This window comes from Somniosus microcephalus, chromosome 3 (assembly GCF_052327205.1).
Source record: "Somniosus microcephalus isolate GS21.2 chromosome 3, FLI_Smic_1.0, whole genome shotgun sequence".
In the NCBI taxonomy this organism is placed as follows: Eukaryota; Metazoa; Chordata; class Chondrichthyes; order Squaliformes; family Somniosidae; genus Somniosus; species Somniosus microcephalus.
Window position 1 is genome coordinate 140,081,392 of NC_140989.1, and position 21,340 is coordinate 140,102,731.

General features: G+C 45.9%; 1 protein-coding gene across 1 annotated transcript in view; it reads right to left on the minus strand.

The window, feature by feature from the left end:
* Nucleotides 1–369: 369 nt before the first annotated feature.
* Nucleotides 370–21,340, minus strand: part of LOC147121439 (D-beta-hydroxybutyrate dehydrogenase, mitochondrial-like) — a 496,438-nt gene continuing 475,467 nt past the window's right edge. The window contains exons 3-4 of the mRNA XM_085981685.1: nt 6,335–6,468; nt 370–6,237 (exon numbers count right to left, since the gene is read on the minus strand). Coding sequence (XP_085837811.1) covers nt 5,896–6,237; nt 6,335–6,468 — 476 coding nt within the window. The 3' untranslated portion in view covers nt 370–5,895. The remainder of the gene's footprint in view (nt 6,238–6,334; nt 6,469–21,340) is intronic.

A 21,340-nucleotide genomic window follows, 5' to 3' on the forward strand; every position in this document is an offset into this window, starting at 1 on the left:
TTCCCAGAGAATAGTGGATCTCTGGAACAGGCTGCTGGCTCGTACGGTGGACGCCGAATTGCTGAATTCCTTCAAGTCAGAGCTAGACCTGTTTCTGGCTGGGACGGAGATCAGCTCTTACAAAAGGTAGGTATTGCACTGAATTATGAGGGCCAGAGTGATCTCCTGGACTAGTTTCCGATCGTCTTGATTTGAGGGGGGTAGGGAATGGGTTGGAGAGGAATTTCCCAGATTTTTCCCCCAAATTGGCCTGAGTTTTTATCTGTTTATTCACCTCTCCCAGGAGATCACATGGTTTTTGGGTGTGGTGGGGTATAATATCCCAGAGGGACCCTGGTTCCAAATGATTTGACGTTGACCCGTATTGGGGACAGTGATTTAACTTTATTCAGCACAAGCAAGACTTAATACATTACAGTATTCGAGCAGCAGTTTACAGAGTATAATTGAGACTTATATTACCACTTATACAATGGATAGAAGCCGCAACCGTGAGTAAGCTGCACCCTGTGTCGCTTATCTCTCTTCATCTCTTGGGTGTCTCCTTGATTCGTCCTGAAATCGTTTACTCTTTCTGAAATCTTCTACTCCTGAAATCTTCTACATTTTGTGGCTGTTAAGAGCCCCTTCTTATACCCTTACTCTCATTCAAAACCTATGGAGTCCTCCTGAATCAATCACTGGCTGACACCCAAACCCAAAATCCAATCATAAAGATGGCATGTCCATAGCACCTTGGCTTACGCAGGTTCTAGTCTTATGACACCCTTTGTTTTTGACCATCAAGACTCATATCTCGGGTAGTTATGACAACACAAAAGGAACATGTCTCCGGTGTAGAGATATGGGTCCTTGCTGTTCGCTGCGAAAGGCCTATGTTTTTAATTGACTGCAGTGATCATAACATTCCAACACACTGGTAGCTACACCTGACCTTGATTCCCAGGCTAGCTGCACTCAATTTGACCATGGCAATTGTCTTTCTCACTCCAGGCTGTCTGGTTACAGCTTACTCACAGACTTTTAATTATAAGCAAGTGGGTTACATGTCATATATAATTCAGGTTATCATTGATAATTACATACTTCTACATTTAATTCTTACACACGATTATAAATCCATTACTGATGATTCTAAAATATTAATGATTAAAAGATATTAAAACAAGTATTCAAAATAAAATCAACTAATCCAGGATAACCTTATAGGGGAATGTATATATTGTGATATACACAAGAACGTATCACAATTGTGTGGGACGGGCTGGATGGGCCAGAGGGTCTTTTCCTGACTGCTATTGTTCGTATGTTTGCATGTTCGTACTATATTGGAGCATGTACACTTAAATAGCTGGTTCACACAGAAGGAGTGTTTGAGGCTCTGGATAATGGTGTTGCATCTACTGCAGTTACACAAGAAGGTGCCAGGAGAAGAGCAGCTGGAAGTTGGGGTGCTGGAGAGAATGAACAGGGATGTCCTGTTGGAAACAGTCCCACTGGGAAGCAGAAAAGGGAGGGGAAGGGGAAGATGCACTTATTGGTGGGATAATGTGTCAATTGGCAAAACTGATGAAAATGATCTTGCGAATGCAGAGGCTGGTGGAGTTGAAGGGGCTCCTTGTTATTATTGTGGGATGAGAAGAGGTGAGAGATGAAGCATAGGAAATGGGGCTATCATGTTCCATGGCCATGACTACCATAGCCAAGAAGAAACCTTGGCTGGGACAAAAAGAACATTTTTGAAGCTCTGGTGCAGAAAGTGGAGTCAGCTGGCCAGCTACAGCTTCCTGCCCATATCAGGTGGGCAGCTAAGGCCCAGGCATTACAATCGCCAGGGTCTCATGCTGCCAAGGGGTCAAGGGTGGGGTTTGGCTCTCACCTTTCTGCCTCGCTCACACCGATTCCCGCTCCTGGTTAAAATCAGGACTAAAAAGTCTGGACTGAAATCCCACATGGGCTGGCTGGTAGCAAACTCAAAGCAATCATCAAGTGATGTGGTCGCAAGTTAATGGCAGATCTCAGATTGGAGGCACAATGCATAGAGGGATCAGTTGCTCCCTGCTTACTCTACGTTGGCATTTATGTAGCCTATAGTTTTAATAGACGGCATTCATAGTCACTATAAATGCTGGGCTAGCTCCACCTCCACAGCAATCACATTCTTTCAGTCTTCAATAAAGGAAAGCAAGAAAAATGTTGGAATTATCAGCAAAAGCAGCTGCTTGCAGGAGAACTGGTCCTCAGTTGGGGTGAGAGGTAGGAGATACCATTATAGAGGGAGGAGATACCATTATAGAGGGAGGAGATACCATTATAGAGGGAGGAGATACCATTATAGAGATACCATTATAGAGGGAGGAGATACCATTATAGAGGGAGGAGATACCATTATAGAGGGAGGAGATACCATTATAGAGGGAGGAGATGCCATTATAGAGGGAGGCGATGCCATTATAGAGGGAGGCGATGCCATTATAGAGGGAGGAGATGCCATTATAGAGGGAGGAGATGCCATTATAGAGGGAGGAGATGCCATTATAGAGGGAGGAGATGCCATTATAGAGGGAGGAGATGCCATTATAGAGGGAGGAGGTACCATTATAGAGGGAGGAGGTACCATTATAGAGGGAGGAGGTACCATTATAGAGGGAGGAGATACCATTATAGAGGGAGGAGATACCATTATAGAGGGAGGAGATACCATTATAGAGGGAGGAGATACCATTATAGAGGGAGGAGATACCATTATAGAGGGAGGAGATACCATTATAGAGGGAGGAGATACCATTATAGAGGGAGGAGATACCATTATAGAGGGAGGAGATACCATTATAGAGGGAGGAGATACCATTATAGAGGGAGGAGATACCATTATAGAAACATAGAAGATAGGAGCAGGAGTAGGCCATTCGGCCCCTCGAGCCTGCTCTGCCATTTAATGAGATCATGGCTGATCATCCAAATTCAGTACCCTGTCCTTGCTTTCTCCCCATATCCCTTGATCCCTTTAGCCTTAAGAAATATATCTCCTTCTAGAACATATTTAATGAATTGGCCTCAACTGCCTTCTGTGGTAGAGAATTCCACAGGTTCACCACTCTCTGGGTGAAGAAATTCCTCCTCATCTCAGTCCTAAATGGCTTACCCCTTATCGTTAGACTGTAACCTCTGGCAGGGGAGTCCAGAACCATCGGGAACATCCTTCCTGCATCTAGTCTGTCTAATCCTGTTAGAATTTTATAAGTTTCAATGAGATCCCCTCTCATTCTTCTAAATTCCAGTGAATATAAGCCCAATCGACCCAATCTCTCCTCATACGTCATTCCTGCCATCCCAGGTATCAGTCTGGTGAATCTTCGCTGCACTCCCTCCATGGCAAGAACATCCTTCCTCAGATAAGGCGACCAAAACTGCACACAATACTCAAGATGCGGTCTCACCAAGGCCCTGTACAACTGCAGCAAGACATCCTTGCTCCTGTTCTCGAATCTTCTCGCTATGAAGGCCAACATACCATTTGCCTTCTTAACCGCCTGCTGCACCTGCATGCTTACCTTCAGCGACTGGTGCACAAGGACACCCAGGTCTCGTTGCACTTCCCCTTCTCCCAATCTATTGCCGTTCAGATAATAATCTGCCTTCCTGTTTTTGCCACCAAAGTGGATAACCTCGCATTTATCCACATTATACTGCATCTGCCATGCATCTGCCCAATCACCCAACCTGTCCAAATCATACTGGAGTTTCTCGGCATCCTCCTCACAGCACACACGCCCACCCAGCTTTGTGTCGTCTGCAAACTTAGAGATATTACATCTAGCTACCTCGTCTGGATCATTAATATATATTGTGAATAGCTGGGGTTCTGGGACCGATCCCTGCGGTACCCCACTAGTCACTGCCTGCCACTCGGAAAAAGACCTGTTTATTCCAACTCTTTGCTTCCTGTCTGCCAACCAGTTCTCTATCCAAGTCAGTACCTTACCCCCAATCCCATGTGCTATAACTTTACACGCTAATCTCTTATGCGGGACCTTATCAAAAGCCTTCTGAAAGTCCAAATATTCCACATCCACTGGTTCTCCCTTATCTATTCTAGCAGTTACATCCTCAAAAAATTCCAGTAGATTAGTCAAGCACGATTTACCTTTTGTAAATCCATGTTGACTTTGTCCAACCCGGTCACTGTTTTCCAAGTGCTCTGCTATTACATCTTTTATAATGGACTCTAGCATTTTCCCCACTACCGATGTCAGGCTTACTGGTCTATATTTCCGTTTTCTCTCTACCACCTTTTTTGAATAGTGGGGAACTGTTCCAGAGTCCATAGAATTTTGGAAGATGACCAGCAATGCATCTACTATTTCTAGGGCCACTTCCTTAAGTACCCTAGGATGTAGATTATCAGGCCCTGGGAATTTATCGGCCTTCAATCCCGTCAATTTCCCTAACACCATTTCCCTACAAATACTGATTTCATTCAGCTCCTCCCTCTCATTAGACCCGATGTTCCCCGACATCTCTGTGAGGTTATTTGTGTCCTCCTTTGTGAAGACAGAACCAAAGTATTGGTCCGCCATTTCTTTGTTCACCATTATAAATTCCCCTGATTCTGACTGCAAGGGACCTACACTTGACTTCACCAATCTTTTTCTCTTCACATATCTATAGAAGCTTTTACAGTCAGTTTTTATGTTCCCTGTAAGCTTATTCTCATACTCTATTTTCCCCCTCTTAATTAATCACTTTGTCCTCCTTTGCTGAATCCTAAACTGCTCCCAATCCTCAGGTTTGCTGCTTTTTCTGGCCAATTTATATGTCCTCTCCTTGGATCTTATGCTAACCCTAATTTCCCTTGTTAGCCACGGTTGAGTCACCTTTTTTGTTTTATTTTTATGCCAAACAGGGATGAACAAATTCTGTAGTTCATCCATGCGATCTTTAAATGTTGCCATTGCCTAGCCACCATCAATCCTTTAAGTAACGTTCCCCAATCCATCCTAGCCAACTCGCGCCTCATACCATCGTATAGGCTCCTGCTGAATGCAGGAAACTTGTTAGGTCCTCTCTACATTTTTGAATACCTCCTAATTTTTCAAATTTGAGTACATTATAGAAAGCTCTGAGTTGATACATTCAGAACAGGGGTATGTACGTCCTGTGTCAAAAAAGAATTAAAACTCAAAATACCCTTACATCCCCTTAAGAATCCTGTTTCTGTTAACTAACTATATGCATAACTTTCTGCGAAGCACCCACACTCATTTTAAACATAGCTAATATTAAGCATTAATCTATTGATTCTACATCTACCTATAAAAAGCCAGCCACTCTAAGTACACTTAAAGATGTCCAAGCATGTGTTGTGATTATTTGTAGCCTCTGATTTTTTTTTTCACCATCTGCCTATTCAGCAGTTTCCACACTTTTTCCCCATGTTTGAGAAACTCTATATTGGCACCCACACAGTCAAAAAGGCCAGCTCCCAATAAAGCCAATGCAACCTCTCCATTACAAATGCAAGCTAACCCTGTGCCCTATATCATGGCAGCAACTCAAGAGGCATGAAGAGACTTGCAATAACTGGTTCCTGTCAGACTAAAGCTAATCATATTAGCAGATGAATGCTTAACGTATTTGTACGTAATCCTCGGTCCACTATTTTAATGGAGCCATTCATCTATTAAAAAAAGACACCATGCAGTAATATATACTTTTTTAACAATGGGGAGGGTACTTTGCAGAGAAAATACTTCCCAGCTGTACTTTAAATGAATAACACTGAAAATTGTGTACATAAATGCAGAAAATCAGTAGTTAGACGATAGCTTTATCAGGACTGCACTGTTACAAAGTTTGTTTGTTCTAATGGTCTGTGTGGCAGGTTATTCTTTCTTATTTTTCGATATTACAAAAATGTGCAACAGCAGCATCTGAGAGACAAACAGGAACATGATCAAAAATGAAAAGAATTGCTTTTTCAATTATACCACCAACACGGTATTGTGCCTTGGGTTTGGAAGATACTAGAGAATCCCCAATTGCATCAGTAACTTCACCAGCATCTTTGTGTGCCATGCTGAAGTTATTCCGCTGTGCATCAATGGAAGCTTTCACATATTCCTTGCTATAGGCAGCCTTTGCAGCATCACTGAATCTGTTCCAGACCTCATCAGCTGTCCCTAGTTGCACAATGTTTGTTGAAGTTGAATAGTTTCCAGGCTTGATGACACTGATCTGGAGGAAACAAATGTAATTTGTGACCTGTAATTCACCTTCATTTAAAAAAAAAACCAATTACACAAAATCTGTAAATATGAAATTGACAGCTCACCTTCACTCCAAATTTCTTCATTTCAATCCTTAAGTGATTTGCAAATACTTCTAACCCTCCCTTCGAAACAAAGTATTGGCTGCTCCCCAGAAAGTAATGAGATGCATACATGGTAGATACAAAAACAATACGACCTAAAATATACAACAAAATCAAAGAGAGTGGATAGAGTCAGCTTTCGAATAATTCAAGGTGGGTATCCTGACTTGCAGGCGTTAGTCAGTCATGATGAGGCATTAAGTACCTTCACTTACCACCTATGGGAAGAAGGATTCCTCTGGTAGCTATATGTAGTAACCTTGCAAATACTACAGGAAGATTATTTATGTCCACTATTTGTAATGAAATCAACAATGTGAGTATTAAAAACATGTTCACAATTTCATTAGAAATAATGATGAGTGGAAATCTTCTTCCCAGCAGGGAAAGCAACTATTTTTTATTCATTCATGGGATGTGGGCATCGCTGGCAAGGCCAACATTTATTGCTCATCCCTAATTGCCTCTGAGAAGGTGGTGGTGAGCAGTCTTCTTGAACTGCTGCTATATTAATGACCTAGATGAAGGGACCGAGTGTAGTGTATCCAAGTTTGCTGATGATGCAAAGCTAGGTAGAACAGTAAGCTGTGAGGAGAACACAAAGGGTTCGATTTTGTCAACGGGGAGCTTTTGGAGGTGGGACTCCCACATTTTGGGTTGTAGTCCCGCCTCCATCGACTTGTGGCCAACCCACGCTATTTTCCCTTGATTGACCTTGTTAAGCCCGTCCAGCGGGCTCAGCAGGCCAATTAAGGGACACCTGGTTACTGGTGATGTCAGTGATTGACATTTCATCTGTCAAGAGCTTTTGGCAGATGAAAAATCAGCATTTGATAGCTCTGTGAAGCTGTCAAACACTGACATTCTGTCTTCTAACTCGAGTCCTTCTACTCAGACTCAGTTAGAGAGCTCTCCAGACCAGAAAGCAAAGGCTGCAGCTTTTGACAGTTCAACGGCCATTCTGCTTTCTGTACCGGTGAGCTGAGGGACTCCCGAGAACTGAAGGAAAGAAGCCTGCAGGAGAAAGTAAAGGTAAGTAAAACTTATTAAAACACTTTACACTCACCTCACACACATACCTCTGCACGCATGCACCTATCACTCACCTGCACAATGGACATCTCGACCCCTCCAAACCCTGCAGACCGACGGTCCACCTCGCTAACTTGGCATGGTTCGGAGCTGTCGGACAGCCCACACTTTAGGGCTAAAAATAGGGATTAGGCAAAAAACTGCCTGTTAACAGGTAGTCAATTGGCACTAATCCCCTTCCCGCCTCGGGGAGGCGGATCCCAGCACAGGTCGGGTACCCGCCTCCTGGGACATTGGCACAATTTTCTCAACACTCCCGCCTCCAAACCCGCCTCCTTGGGGCTTGGAAAATCGAGCCCAGAGAGTCTGCAAAGGGATATAGATAGACTAAGTGAGTGAGCAGTAAGGTGGCAGATCGAGTATAATGCAGGGAAATGTGAGGTTATTCACTTTGGTAGGAAGAATAGAAAAGCAGAATATTTTTTAAATGGTGAGAAACTTTTAAATGTTGGTGTTCAGAGAGATTTGGGTTTCCTCGTGCAAGAAACAGTGTTAGCATGCAGGTACAGCAAGCAATAAGGAAAGCAAATGGCATGTTGGCCTTTATTGCAAGGGGGTTGGAGTATAAGAGTAAGGAAGTCTTGCTACAATTGTACAGGGCCTTGGTGAGACCACACCTGGAATACTGTGCACAGTTTTGGTTTCCTTATCTAAGGAAGGATTTACTTGCCTTGGAGACGGTGCAACAAAGGTTCACTAGATTGATTCCTGGGATGAGAGGGCTGTCCTATGATGAGAGATTGTGTAGAATGGGCCTATACTCTCTGGCGTTTAGAAGAATGAGAGGTGATCTCATTGAAACATGCAAGGTTCTGAAGGGGATTGACAGGGTAGATGCTGAGAGGTTGTTTCCCCTGGCTGGAATGTCTAGAACTAGGGGGCATAGCCTCAGGATAAGGGGTTGGCCATTTAAGACCAAGATGAGGAGGAATTTCTTCACTCAGAGGGTTGTGAATCTTTGGAATTCTCTGCCCCAGAGGGCTGTGGATGCTGAGTCTTTGAGTATATTCAAGGCTGAGATCAATAGATTTTTGGGGTCTAGGGGAATCAAGGGATATGGAGATCGGGCGGGAAAATGGAATTGAGGCCGATGATCAGCTATGATCTTATTGAATAGCGGAGCAAGCTTGAGGGTCTGTATGGCTTACTCCTGCTCCTATTTCTTATGTTCTTAGAGTCTTTTCTTATCCATAGCCTTGGCACACAATCATTCCTCACTGGTGTTGAGGTCTTTACCCCACTGAGTGGTATGATTATTCAGCATGCAATACACAAAACATTGGAACACTGTGCATGGCTCTCATACACCAAACTCAATCACCTCTTGAATAGAGTGAACACCTCTTGATCACTGGAATGTCCCAGAAAATTAATAGCTGCTGCCAAAACAGTTGGTGTTGAATCCGTGATTCTTAAAGTATGATGTTTTCCAATAACTAGACGGAGGCTGTAAATTAACAATCAACAGGTGTTTACTGGAGGAGGGTAGTCTAAAGACTAACAGTACAGAGGCATGCTCAAGGCTTATATACAGGTGTGGTCACTGCCGGTACTACAGTATACAGGAGCTGTAAAAGTAGTTCTCTCTTAAAGGTACATACACTACAATTCCTCCCCTTTTAGATTAACAGTACCCATAACATTCAAATAACAGTTAACACTTTAACATGCACATTAAACTGAAATAGTCCATTTATAGATTCAGTCTTGGGGCGGCTTCCTGATCCTTTCTGGATAGCGCCTTTCCTGAGGTTCTTGTTCTTGGTGCGGAGGCGATTCTGGCCCCCTTTCGTCAGTTAGTTCATCAGGTTCCGCTGCTACTGTTTCTGAGGTAGATGCTACCGGTATGTCGGGTTCATCCCCAGGTACGCGAGACATGGGGTTGACTCGTTCCTGTGACGCTAGGATCTGGTCGACGTGGCGTCTCACAATGTTCTCCCCGACATCCACTGTGTACATTAATGGCCCATGCCGTGTGCATATTGTTCCGGGTTGCCATTTCTCTGTTCGGTAGTCGCGGGCCAAGACTGGTTGTCCTACATTGAAGCTCCTTGTCAGCTTTTCATTGATGTGCTGGAATTGCTTATCCTCAACATTTCTTCGCACATTTGGTCTGAGCAAATCCAGACGAGATCTCAACCTTCGGTTAAAGAACATCATGGCCGGGATCTGGTTGGTAACTGCATGTGTCGCATTTCTGTAGGCTAACAGGAAATTGTCCACATTATGCTGTAGTGGAATGTCGTCATCGCACATGGCCCTTACTGCCTTTTTTAAAGGTTTGTACGAACCTCAGGCCATTTCGACTGCGCATCCACTGCTATTAAGAACATTGAGTCCATGAATGGACCAGCAAAATCAATATGCACCCATTGCCATGGAGAGGAGGGCCACTCCCATGGGTGTAGAGGGGCATGTGGTGGTGCATTTTGGACCTTCCGGCATCCTGAGCAGCTCTTTGTTAGGTCCTCGATTTGTTGATCGATCCCCGGCCACCACACAAGCCCTAGCAAGGCTTTTCATTTTCACCCCTCCCAGATGGCCTTCGTGAAGCTCATTGAGCACTCTCTCCCTTAACTTGGGTGGAATTACCACTCGGGATCTACACATCACTGTCCCCTGGCATACTGACAGCTGTTCTCTTCTGGATGAGAATGCTGGCAACAGTGAGTCGCCATGTGTTGGCCATCCCTTCACCGTCAAATCATATACCCGAGACAGTGTCGGATCATTGCAGTCTCCTTCTCTATATCCGTGTTAGTTACTGGCAATCGTTCAATTATCGACGAATAAAATATTTCGATAGGGTCCACTGCTGGTGCTTCCTCCACAGTAGGCAGTGGCAGGCGTGATAGCCCATCAGCGTTTCCATGCTGTTTCGTGCCCTTATACTCTATTTCACATTGGTTTGCCCCTAGAAAAAGGGACCATCTTTGTAGCCGTTGTGCAGTCATCACCGGAACGCCCTTCTTTGGATTAAAGATGGAGACAAGTGGTTGGTGGTCAGTCAGCAAGGTGAACTTCTGCCCATGCAGATAGTGGTTGAATTTTTTTACTCCCCATACTAGGCTGAGGGCCTCCCTGTCGATCTGGGCGTAGTTGCGCTCGGCTGAGGTTAGTGACCGAGACGCAAAGGCTACTGGCCTCTCCAACCTGTCTGGGAATTTGTGCGACAGCACCGCTCCAATACCATAGGGTGATGCATCACATGCCAACCGAATTGGTAGTGCTGGGTTGAAATGGGCCAACATCTCTTTTGACGTGATCAATTCTTTGCACTTCTGGAAAGCTCGTTTACATTCGTCATTCCACTTCCATGGTACCCCCGTTTGCAGTAGGGTGTTCAGTGGGTGTAATACTGTAGACAAATTTGGTAAGAACTTATGGTACTAGTTCACCAGCCCGAGGAACGACCTCAGTTGTGACACATTTTCCGGTACTGGAGCCTTGACTACTGCCTCAATCTTTTCAGGGGACTTATGTAACCCCTCTTCATCAATAACGTGGCCATAATACGAGATCTGCTTCTGGAAAAACTCGCACTCATGGCGATTAGCTCGTAGCCCATATTCCTTTAATCTAGTGAGCACCTTCTCCAGGTTGGCGAGGTGATCACTGTCATTTTCGCCCGTGACCAGGATGTCGTCCAAATAACACTGGGTCCCTGGAATCCCTTGCAGGACTTGATCCATTGCCCTTTGCCAAATAGCCGGAGCCGATGCTACCACGAACACCAGCCGGTTGTATTGGTAGAGACCTTTATGAGTGTTGATCGTGAGGTATTGTTTCGAGGCTTCTTCTACCTCCATTTGCAGGTACGCCTGGGCCAGATCAATTTTGGTGAAGCGTTTACCTCCAGATAGCGAGGCGAAAATATCCTCAATCCGTGGAAGTGGATATTGTACCGTGTGAAGTACTGGGTTCACCGTCACCTTAAAATCCCCACAAATGCGGACCTTCTTTGGTTCCCCAGGCGTATTACTCAACGACCTCTTCATTACAGGAACGATGGGTGTAGCCCACTCGCTCCAGTCTACTTTGGACAGTACTCCTGAATGTTCCAACCCTTCCAGCTCTGCTTCGACGGCTAGTCGGATCGCATAAGGCACCTGTCTGGCCTTAAAAAAACTTTGGGCTTGCATTTTCCTCTATTTTAATCGTCGCTGTTATGCCTTTTAGTGTTCCGACTCCCTCCTGGAACACTTCTTGTGCGTCAGTTAGCATTTTTGACAGTCGTCCAGGTGTGACGTCGTCATCCTTTTTGGCCTCAACCTTCAGTGCCTGTATGGAATGCCAATCTAATTGTATCTTCTGGATCCATTCACATCCTAGTAGTGGTGGTCCTCCATCTGGCAATACATATAGGTCCATTTTGGGTATTTCCTGGCCTTTGTATATCACGTTCACCCTTATTTTTCCTTTGGGGTAGACTTTTTGCCCCGTGTACGTCTTCAAGACAATCTCTGTAGCTTTCAAGGGTATATGTGAAAATAGCCGCTTGTAGTCCCTTTGGTTTATGACTGTTAGGGCTGATCCTGTGTCCAATTCCATTTTCACTTGGACCCCGTCTATCTTGAGCGTGACCCAGATAGTCTGGTGATCCTCCATTTTGATTACCTTATGTAGTTTCAGACAACCCAGCTCCTTGCTTCCGGAGTCTGTATCACTTTTCTGTTCGTCTGAACTACTGTCCATCACCTTATGTACCTTTTTGTACTTCTCCTGTGGAGATTTCTTGCTGCTGGTTTTCTTCCCTGACCTGCAGACTCTTGCTATGTGTCCTGCTTTTCCACACTGTCTGCACACTTGGTCCTTGAACCAACAATCTTTCTGGTCGTGTGTTGTTCTGCCGCAGCGATAACACTTCCCTGCTCCATATGACATTTCATTGGTGCCATATTCTTGCGGTCTCCGTTGTATCTCTGCAGCGCCCCTTGCGGCTGCTTCGTGTGATACTGCTATGCTGAAAGCCTTGTCCAGCGTAAGATCCTTTTCTGATAGAAGCCGTTTCTGGGTTCCTATCACTTTGAAGCCCACACACAAACTTGTCCCTTAACGTATCTGCTAGTCCCAATCCAAACTGGCAGTGTTTCGATAGCTTGCGCAGTTCCGTTAAGTACTCAGCATTACTTTCGTCTTTATGCTGGTTCCTTTTGTGGAACTTAAATCTTTCTGCTATCAGCAGCGGTGTGGGGTTTAAGTGGTCCTGTAGGATTTCCACTATGCTTTCGAAATTCTTATCCACTGGCTTCTCTGGGGTTATTAGGTTTCGCAGTAAGCCATAAGTTTTTGCACCCATGGAATTCAACAAAACCAGTGCTTTCCTTGCATCTGGCACTTCATTCGCCTTGCAGTGCACCTCAATGCGTTCCACATATGTCGCCCAATCTTCGACTTCATTGTCGAACACAGTGATCCTGCCACTCTTCGGCATCCCTGGGTGTGATTAAATTGTCTAAAATGGCGTCTCCCGCGCTCTCCCTTCTTCTACGCTGGCACAAAATGGCATCTCCCACGATTTCCTTTCTTCCCGCGCTCGCCCTTCTTCTCCACTGCGGCTTCTAAAATGGCATCTCCCGCACTCTCCCTTCTTCTCCGCGGCTCAATGGCGTCTCCCGCGCTTCCTTTCTTTCCCCCCGCGGACGCTGTTCAGCCCTTGAGCCCTGGCTGTGCTCTGCGCGTTCTCCTGTGCGCCTCTCTCGTTCCCGCCGCTCGGTCCTGAACCCGGCTGCTGCTTTACCCTCTCTCTCTTTTTGTTTTCCGTCGACGCCGCCCAGTTTTCAACCCCCGGCTGCGCCCTGTGCGCTTCACCCTCTCTCTTACCCCGTCGACGCTGCTCTGCCTTTTCTGTGCCATCGGTCGGCTCCAGCCGCCGCTGTCCGGGAAGGGTCTGCGCTGTACCTGTTGCCAGTCTGTTGCTGGATCGTCGTGGCTGGAGAACCAAGCCCAGCTCTCAACAGCCTCCCCTGTGATGTTCACTCTCTGTCGGATGACTGGGCGGTTGCTCGTGGTCGACGCCTGTGCTTCTGGCCTCGACTTTCTTCCACCGTCCTCCTGGAGCGAATCCTTGAAAGGAAATGCAGAGTTGCAGGTAGATTCGAATCGACCTCGTCGCCACTGTTAAATCCGTGATTCTTAAAGTATGATGTTTTCCAATAACTAGACGGACGCTGTAAATTAACAATCAACAGGTGTTTACTGGAGGAGGGTAGTCTAAAGACTAACAGTACAGAGGCATGCTCAAGGCTTATATACAGGTGTGGTCACTGCCGGTACTACAGTATACAGGAGCTGTAAATGTAGTTCTCTCTTAAAAGTACATACACTACAGTTGGAGTCATTGATTACCCCTCTAAATTAATGTTCTGCAGTACACATACCTCTGACAAAAACGTTCTGGAGAACCTGAACCTCATTGTGAACTGTTCCTCTGAGTTTATTCTGGAGTAAAGACTGAGAAACAATGATTCTGTCACCATTTAAATCATAAATAGGGCTATGGGCCAGAAATTCTGGTGGAGGGCAGAATCTTTGTCTGGCCTGTGGATTCACCCATCTCAAAATCTGGGATGCAGGCATTGGCACCTATTTATGGAACTGATGAGCTGCCGCCTCATATGGGATGGCGGGGGGCATGCAGGGAAGGGGAGGGGGAGATTGGTGGTGGGGTCAGGGACAGGAAGCTGCTAAATATAAAAACATAAAAGTGTTGCTGCTTTTGCTGAAGGACAGTTTCCCAAATGTAATCAAATGGCCTTTGAACTTTTAAATGCCCCCCCCCCACACACACACCCTGCAACCACCTTAGTAATGCTTAAGACCAGGGAGTGCAGGTGCCTCTTGCCCCAATGTTGCTAGAGTGCAGATGGTGGGAAATAAGTTCTTTTACATACTTCCCTCATTTGCATAGCGTTATAACATGCGGGGACTCAGAATAACTGGATCCTACCTCTGCCCACACAAATTATGCTGCTTTTGCAGCCCCAGGGCTATGCAATTTGAGGCCATATAACATTGGCAGCTGTGGCTTAGTGGGTAGCACACTCAGTTTTGAGTTAGAAGGTTCTGGGTTCAAGTCCCACTCCAAGAGACTTGAGTACAAAAAAATCTAAGCTGATGCTCCCAGTGCAGTACTGAGGGAGCACTGCACTGTCAGAGAGTGCCGTCTTTCAGATGAGACGTTAAACCAAGGCTGTCTCAAGTGTGTGTAAAAGATCCCATGGCACTATTTTGAAGAAGGGCAACAACAACAACTTGTATTTATATACCGCCTTTAACGCAGTAAAACATCCCAAGGTGCTTCACAGGAGTGTTATAAGACAAAAATTTGACACCGAGCCACATAAGAAATGAGGGCAGATGACCAAAAGCTTGGTCAAAGAGGTAAGTTTTAAGGAGCGTCTTAAAGGAGAAAGAGAGGCGGAGAGGTTTAGGGAGGGAGTTCCAGAGCTTAGGGCCTAAGCAGCTGAAGGCACAGCCACCAATGGTTGAGCGATTATAATCAGGGATGCTCAAGAGGGTAGAATTAGAGGAGCGCAGATATCTTGGGGGTGTTGTGGGACTGAAGGAGATTACAGAGATAGGGAGGGGCGAGGCCATGGAGGGATTTGAAAACAAGGATGATAATTTTGAAATCAAGGCATTGCTTAACCGGGAGCCAATGTAGGTCAGCGAGCATAGGGGTGATGGGTGAACGGGACTTGGTGCGAGTTAGGACACAGGCAGCTGAGTTTTGAATCACCTCAAGTTTATGTAGGGTAGAATGTGGGAGGCCAGCCAGGAGTGCATTGGAATAGTCAAGTCTAGAGATAACAAATGCATGGATGAGGGTTTCAGCAGCAGATAAACTGATGCAGGAGCGGAGACAGGCGATGTTACGGAGGTGGAAATTGGCGGTCTTAGTTACGCCACAGATATGTGGTCGGAAGCTCATTTCAGGGTCAAATATGACGCCAAGGTTGAGAACAGTCTGGTTCAGCCTCAGGCAGATGCTAGGGAGAGGGATGGAGTCGGTGGCTAGAGAGCGGAGTTTGTGGTGGGGCCTAATGGCTTTGATCTTCTCAATATTTAATTGGGGAAAATTTCTGCTCATCCAGTACTGGATGTCGGACAAGCAGTCTGACAATTTGGAGGGGTCGAGAGAAGTGGTGCTGAGGTAGAGCTGGGTGTCATCAGCGTACATGTGGAAAATGACGCCGTGTTTTCGGATGATGTCGCCTAGGGGCAACATGTAGATGAGAAATAGGAGGGGGCCAAGGGTAGATCCTTGGGGGACACCAGAGGTAATGATGCAGGAGTGGGGAGAGAAGCCATTGCAGGTGATTTTCTGGCTATGATTAGAAAGATAGGAATGGAACCAGGCGAGTGCAGTCCCACCCAGCTGGACGATGGTGAAGCGTTGGAGGAGGATGGAGTGATCAACAGTGTCAAAGGCTGCAGGCAGGTCAAGAAGGACGAGGAGGGATAGTTTACCTTTGTCACAGTCACAAAGGATGTCCTTTGTGACTTTGATAAGAGCCGTTTCGGTACTGTGGCAGGGGCGTAACCAGATTGGAAGGATTCAAACATGGAGTTGTGGGAAAGATGGGCACGGATTTGGGAGGCGACAACACATTCAAGGACTTTGGAGAGGAAAGGGAGATTGGAGATGGGATGGTAGTTTGCAAGGACGGAGGGGTCAAGGGTTGGTTTTTTGAGGAGAGGGGTGATGACGGCAGATTTGAAGAGGGGAGACAGTACCTGAGGAGAGAGAACCGTTAACAATGTCAGCTAACATGGGGACCAGAAAAGGAAGTTCGGTGGTCAGTAGTTTAGTGGGAATAGGGTCGAGGGAGCAGGAGGTGGGTCTCATGGGCAGGATAAGCGTGGAGAGGTCAAGAGGGGAGATCGGAGAGAAACGGGAGAAAGATGCGAGTTCAGATCTAGGGCAAGGGATGAACCTTAGAGGAAGTTTGGCCCAGTGGGCTAGGGAAAGGAAGGGAAGTGGCAGAGGCAGCTGATCGGATGGTCTCAGTCTTAGTGACCACATGGCGAATGGAATATAATGTGGAGAAATGTGAAGTTATCCACTTTGCTAGGAAAAATAGAAAAGCAGAGTATTGGGAAATGTTGGTGTTCAGAGGGACCTGGGTGTCCTTGTACACAAATCACTGAAAGTTAACATGTAGGTACAGCAAGCAATTAGGAAAGTGTGATAAATCCATTAAGTGGAACAAGGACTCAAAGAGGCGATATCGTAGAATTAACACGAGTACTTTATAAACAACTGGGAAACACATACAGACAGCCTGCATCAGCATCCTGGCATTCCGCCTTGTGCTGACCTAAGCAGGAAGCAAACCCCTGACCTTAGTAGCAGCATTGGCTACAGCACCACCCGGTGGATAACCTTAATCATAACATCCCAGATTACTATATCCCTCCCCCCTTAAGATTTCAGTATGAATTTCTTAACAAACAACCATTCCTGAGGGTCACATAAGGAGTCTCCATTCATCATGTTCCATACTTGATGAATCTAACAGTTCAGTATCAATCTCTCTGGTGGCTTGCGAGTCCTTTGTGAACGTCTAACAGTAAAGTCCCTGCTTGTTTGTGGTGAAGCCATCAGCTGCTCCTGAGCAGTGCTCAGAGTATCTGACTCTGCAACGATGGTTTCCTCTTGACAGATAGGTTCCTGTGGAATTATCTCTGTCCCTGGTGGTGGCACCACAGATGCACTTGGATAACTGGGGGCAACCCTGTCTTCAGTCATTGCATCTGGAACCTTCATTTCAATTTCCCCTTGTCTGGGAAGTATCTGATCTACATGTCTGCGTACTACCCTACCATCTCCCAACATGACCTTGGACGATACTGGACCTGTCATTGAGTCTATGAAGCCAGGAATCCACTTTGGTCCATAACTAAAATTCCTGGTAAGGATCGCATCTCCTTCTCCAAAACTTCGGCTCTTTGCTCTTTTGTCATGGTTCTCTTTTTGTTTGTTTTGTCTGTTTTCCCTTTTCAGGTCTGGGTGGACAAGGTCAAGAGTGGAGCGTAGTCTACGACCTAATAACATCTCAGCAGGAGAGAGTCCTGTGGTAGATTGAGGTGTTATTCTGTAGCTGAACAGAACCCGTGACACTTTGGCTGCTAAACTCCCTTCTGCACTTTTTTTCATCATCTCCTTAAATGTTTGTACGGCTCTCTCCGCAAGTCCATTTGAGGACGGATGATATGGAGCCGAGGTCACCTGCACTATGCCATTTTTCCTCAAGAACACTTTTGACTCTGTACTCACAAAACAAGTGGCATTGTCACTCACCACGATCTCCGGTAGCCCTTGATTACTGAAGCTCTGACGCAGGCAGTCTATAGTAGTAGTGGCGGAAGCAGAATTTACAGGATAAACATCCATCCATCCATACCCGCATAATCTAAGTGCAATCTTCTCCATGGTTTATCCGGCCACTCCCAGGGGTGGAGAGGAGCCGCTGCTGGTGCCTTCCGGTGTTCCTGACAAGTGCTGCATGTCTTGACTAGATTTTCTATCTCCTCATCTAGCTTTGGCCGCCACAAGTAACTCCTAGCCAAGGCTTTCATACGCGAGACTCCAGGATGACACTGATGTAGTTGCTCTAGGATAGACTGTCGTGCTGGCTGTGGAATAATCACTCGTGCTCCCCACAACACGCAACCATCCTGCACACTCAGCTCTGTTTTCCTGACACTGTAGGGTGTGAAGTCAGCCCCTTCCGGATGCTGTGGCCATCCCCTCACCACATATTCTCAAACTCTAGACAGTACTGGATCTTTACCTGTCCATGTTCTTACTTGCTCTGTAGTCACAAGTGCCGTGTCAGTGTCCTCCAACATCAAAACTCTGTCCTCTGGAGCTGCACGGATAGGTGTGCCTGGCAGTGGAAGACGGCTCAAGGCATCTGTGTTCCCATGGTACTTGCCCGCCTTGTAGACGATGACATACTCATATGCCCTCAACGTCACTGCCCACCTCTGGATCCGGGGTGACACCATCTGTGGAACTGCTTTCATTTCATTGAAAAGAGAGAGAAGAGGTTTATGATCGGTGTATATGGTGAACTTCCTGCCATATATGTACTTGTGGAACCTCTGTAACCCAAACATTACTGCTAACCCCTCTTTGTCTAACTGGGAATAGTTTTTTTCCGCTGGTGTTACTCGGGACATAAACCCTATTGGTCTTTCAGTTCCATCTTCCATGCAGTGTGAAAGAACTGCCCCCACCCCGTAAGGTGAAGCGTCACAAGAGAGAATGATGTCTTTCTCTGCATTGTAGTGAACCAGCACATCCGACGACAGCATCAGTTTCTTGGACTGTTCAAATGAAACCCCCTGCTCCTCTCCCCACTGCGTCTCCTTGCACAGTAGTTTGTGAAGAGGTGCTAACAGTTGACAAGTTTGGTAAAAACCTGTTATAATAGTTCAGCAGTCCCAGGTAAGCTTTTAACTCAGCCACATTTGTAGGAGCAGGGGCATCCTGCAGTGCTTGTACCTTCTCCTTGAGTGGATGGAGCCCGGTGGCATCCACTCTGTGTCCCAGGAACACTGCCTCATTCCCCAGGAAAGTGCACTTACTCCTCTTGAGCCAGAACCCTGCCCTCTCCAATCTCTGTAGTACCTCTCTGAGTGCTCAGATGCTCCTGGTCGGTTCTTCCAGTCACCAGAATGTCATCCAGATAGATGGAAACATGTGGAATCCCTTGCAGTACACCTTTGATTGTCCTCTGGAAGATAGCTGGACTAGATGAGACACTAAACGGTAAGCGGTTATATGTAAACAAGCCCCTGTGTGTATTTATGGTGACATACTTCATTGATTTGTCATCCAGTGTAATCTGCAAGTAGGCATGACTCATATCCAACTTTGTGAATTTCTTTCCTCCAGCCAGGTTTGCAAAGAGATCCTCTGTTTTGGGAATAGGATACTGCTCTAGTTTGGACACCTGATTGACAGTCAATTTATAGTCCCCACAGATTCTTACCGAATTGTCCGGTTTTAAAACAGGTACTATGGGAGCTGCCCATTCCGAACATTTCACTGGCTCCAGTATGTTCTCTCTCAATAGACAGTCAAGCTCAGCCTCTACCTTTGGCTTCATGGCATAAGGTACAGGTTGTTGTTTAAAAAACCTTGGCGGTGCCTCCTTGTCTACATAAATCTTGGTGTGGAGATGCGCGGTGTTGGACTGGGGTGGACAAATGTAAGAAGTCACACAACACCAGGTTATAGTCCAACAGCTTTATTTGAAATCACAAGCTTTCGGAGCGCTGCTCCTTCGTCAGGTGAAGTCACCTGACGAAGGAGCAGCGCTCCGAAAGCTTGTGATTTCAAATAAAGCTGTTGGACTATAACCTGGTGTTGTGTGACTTCTTACATACATAAATCTTAGCTGGGGGGCCATTAAATGTGCCAAGTTCCTCCTTGAACACACTCTCATGTTCACTCAACACTTCTTGCAAACTCAACTGTTTGCCCGCATCTATTTGATGTACTGCTCCCCAGTCTAATTTAAGTTCTTTTATCCAGCCCCGACCTAACAGGTTTGGTCCGGTACCCGATACTATAACTACAGGTAGCTGTTCCACTGTGTCCCTGTGTTGCACAGTTACATTAGCTGCACCTAATGTCGCTACTCGTTCACCTGTATATGTTTTAAGATGCAGGGAGCAAGGCTTTAACTCTGGAACTTTTGCACGGTTCCACAATTTTGAGCACTCTGCCTTGTTCATTATGGTCACGCCGCACCCTGTATCCACTTCAGAGTTCACCTTAGTGTCATTTACTGTCAATTGCAATGTGATAGGAGCCACTTTTGAAATGTTCTCTAACATGCTATACATTATGAACATGTCCTCTTCTTCCTCAGCTTCCCCGCTGATGTGGTGTGCTCCATGTTTTTTCACTTCTCTCCCTTGGTTTTGCTGTCCTCCTCCTTTTGGTTTGGATTCCTCCACAGGTGATTTCGCCCTGCAAGCTCGTTTTATGTGTCCTTGTTTCCCACACTTGTAGCACTTTTCCTCCAGAAACCGGCATTCACTCGCCAGGTGATCGCCCTTGCATCTATAACATGCCTTCACATGCTCACGTTGTGGTTTCTGACGCATGTTCAACTTGTGCACAACAACCTGACCTGCAACTTGCGTAGCATTAGCCCTGTCTGAACCCTGTATTTCTTTTACATCTCGGTTCGCTGTCTCTATGGCTTGAGCAAGTTCCAATGCTTTTTCGTAAGTCCAGTCTCGGATAATAATCTACGCTGCATTTGGTCGTCCATAATTCCGCAAACTAGCCTATGTCACAGCATTTCCTTCAGGTTGTTCCCATAATTGCAATCGTGTGCTAATTTACGCAACACCGCTACATAGTCCATTACGCTCTCTTCCTCTTTCCTGTTCCTTGAATTAAACTTGAACCGCTGTACAATCTCACTAGGCTTAGGGTTGAAATGTTATTTTAGCAAAGCCACTAATTCAACAAATGATTTGTCTCCAGGCTGTTCAGGACTGAGCAGGTTTTTCATCAAACTGTAGGTTTGGCTTCCCACTGAACTAAGCAGAATGGCTTTCCTTTTTCTGGCATCATTTATTTCATTTGCTTCGAAAAAATAACCCAACACTTCACAGTATTCTTCCCAGGTTTGTGCTTGAATATCAAAAGCGGAAACTGTTCCTACCATGGCAGCCATGCTCTCTTCCAACTGGTAGCTAACTTTAGCTTGTGATTTTGTTGTTTAAAACGTCCTGGCAGACTTCTCTTCTTAATCCAAGTTCCTTTTTACCTCGTCGCCAAATGTGATAAATCCATTAAGTGGAACAAGGACTCAAAGAGGCGATATTGTAGAATTAACACGA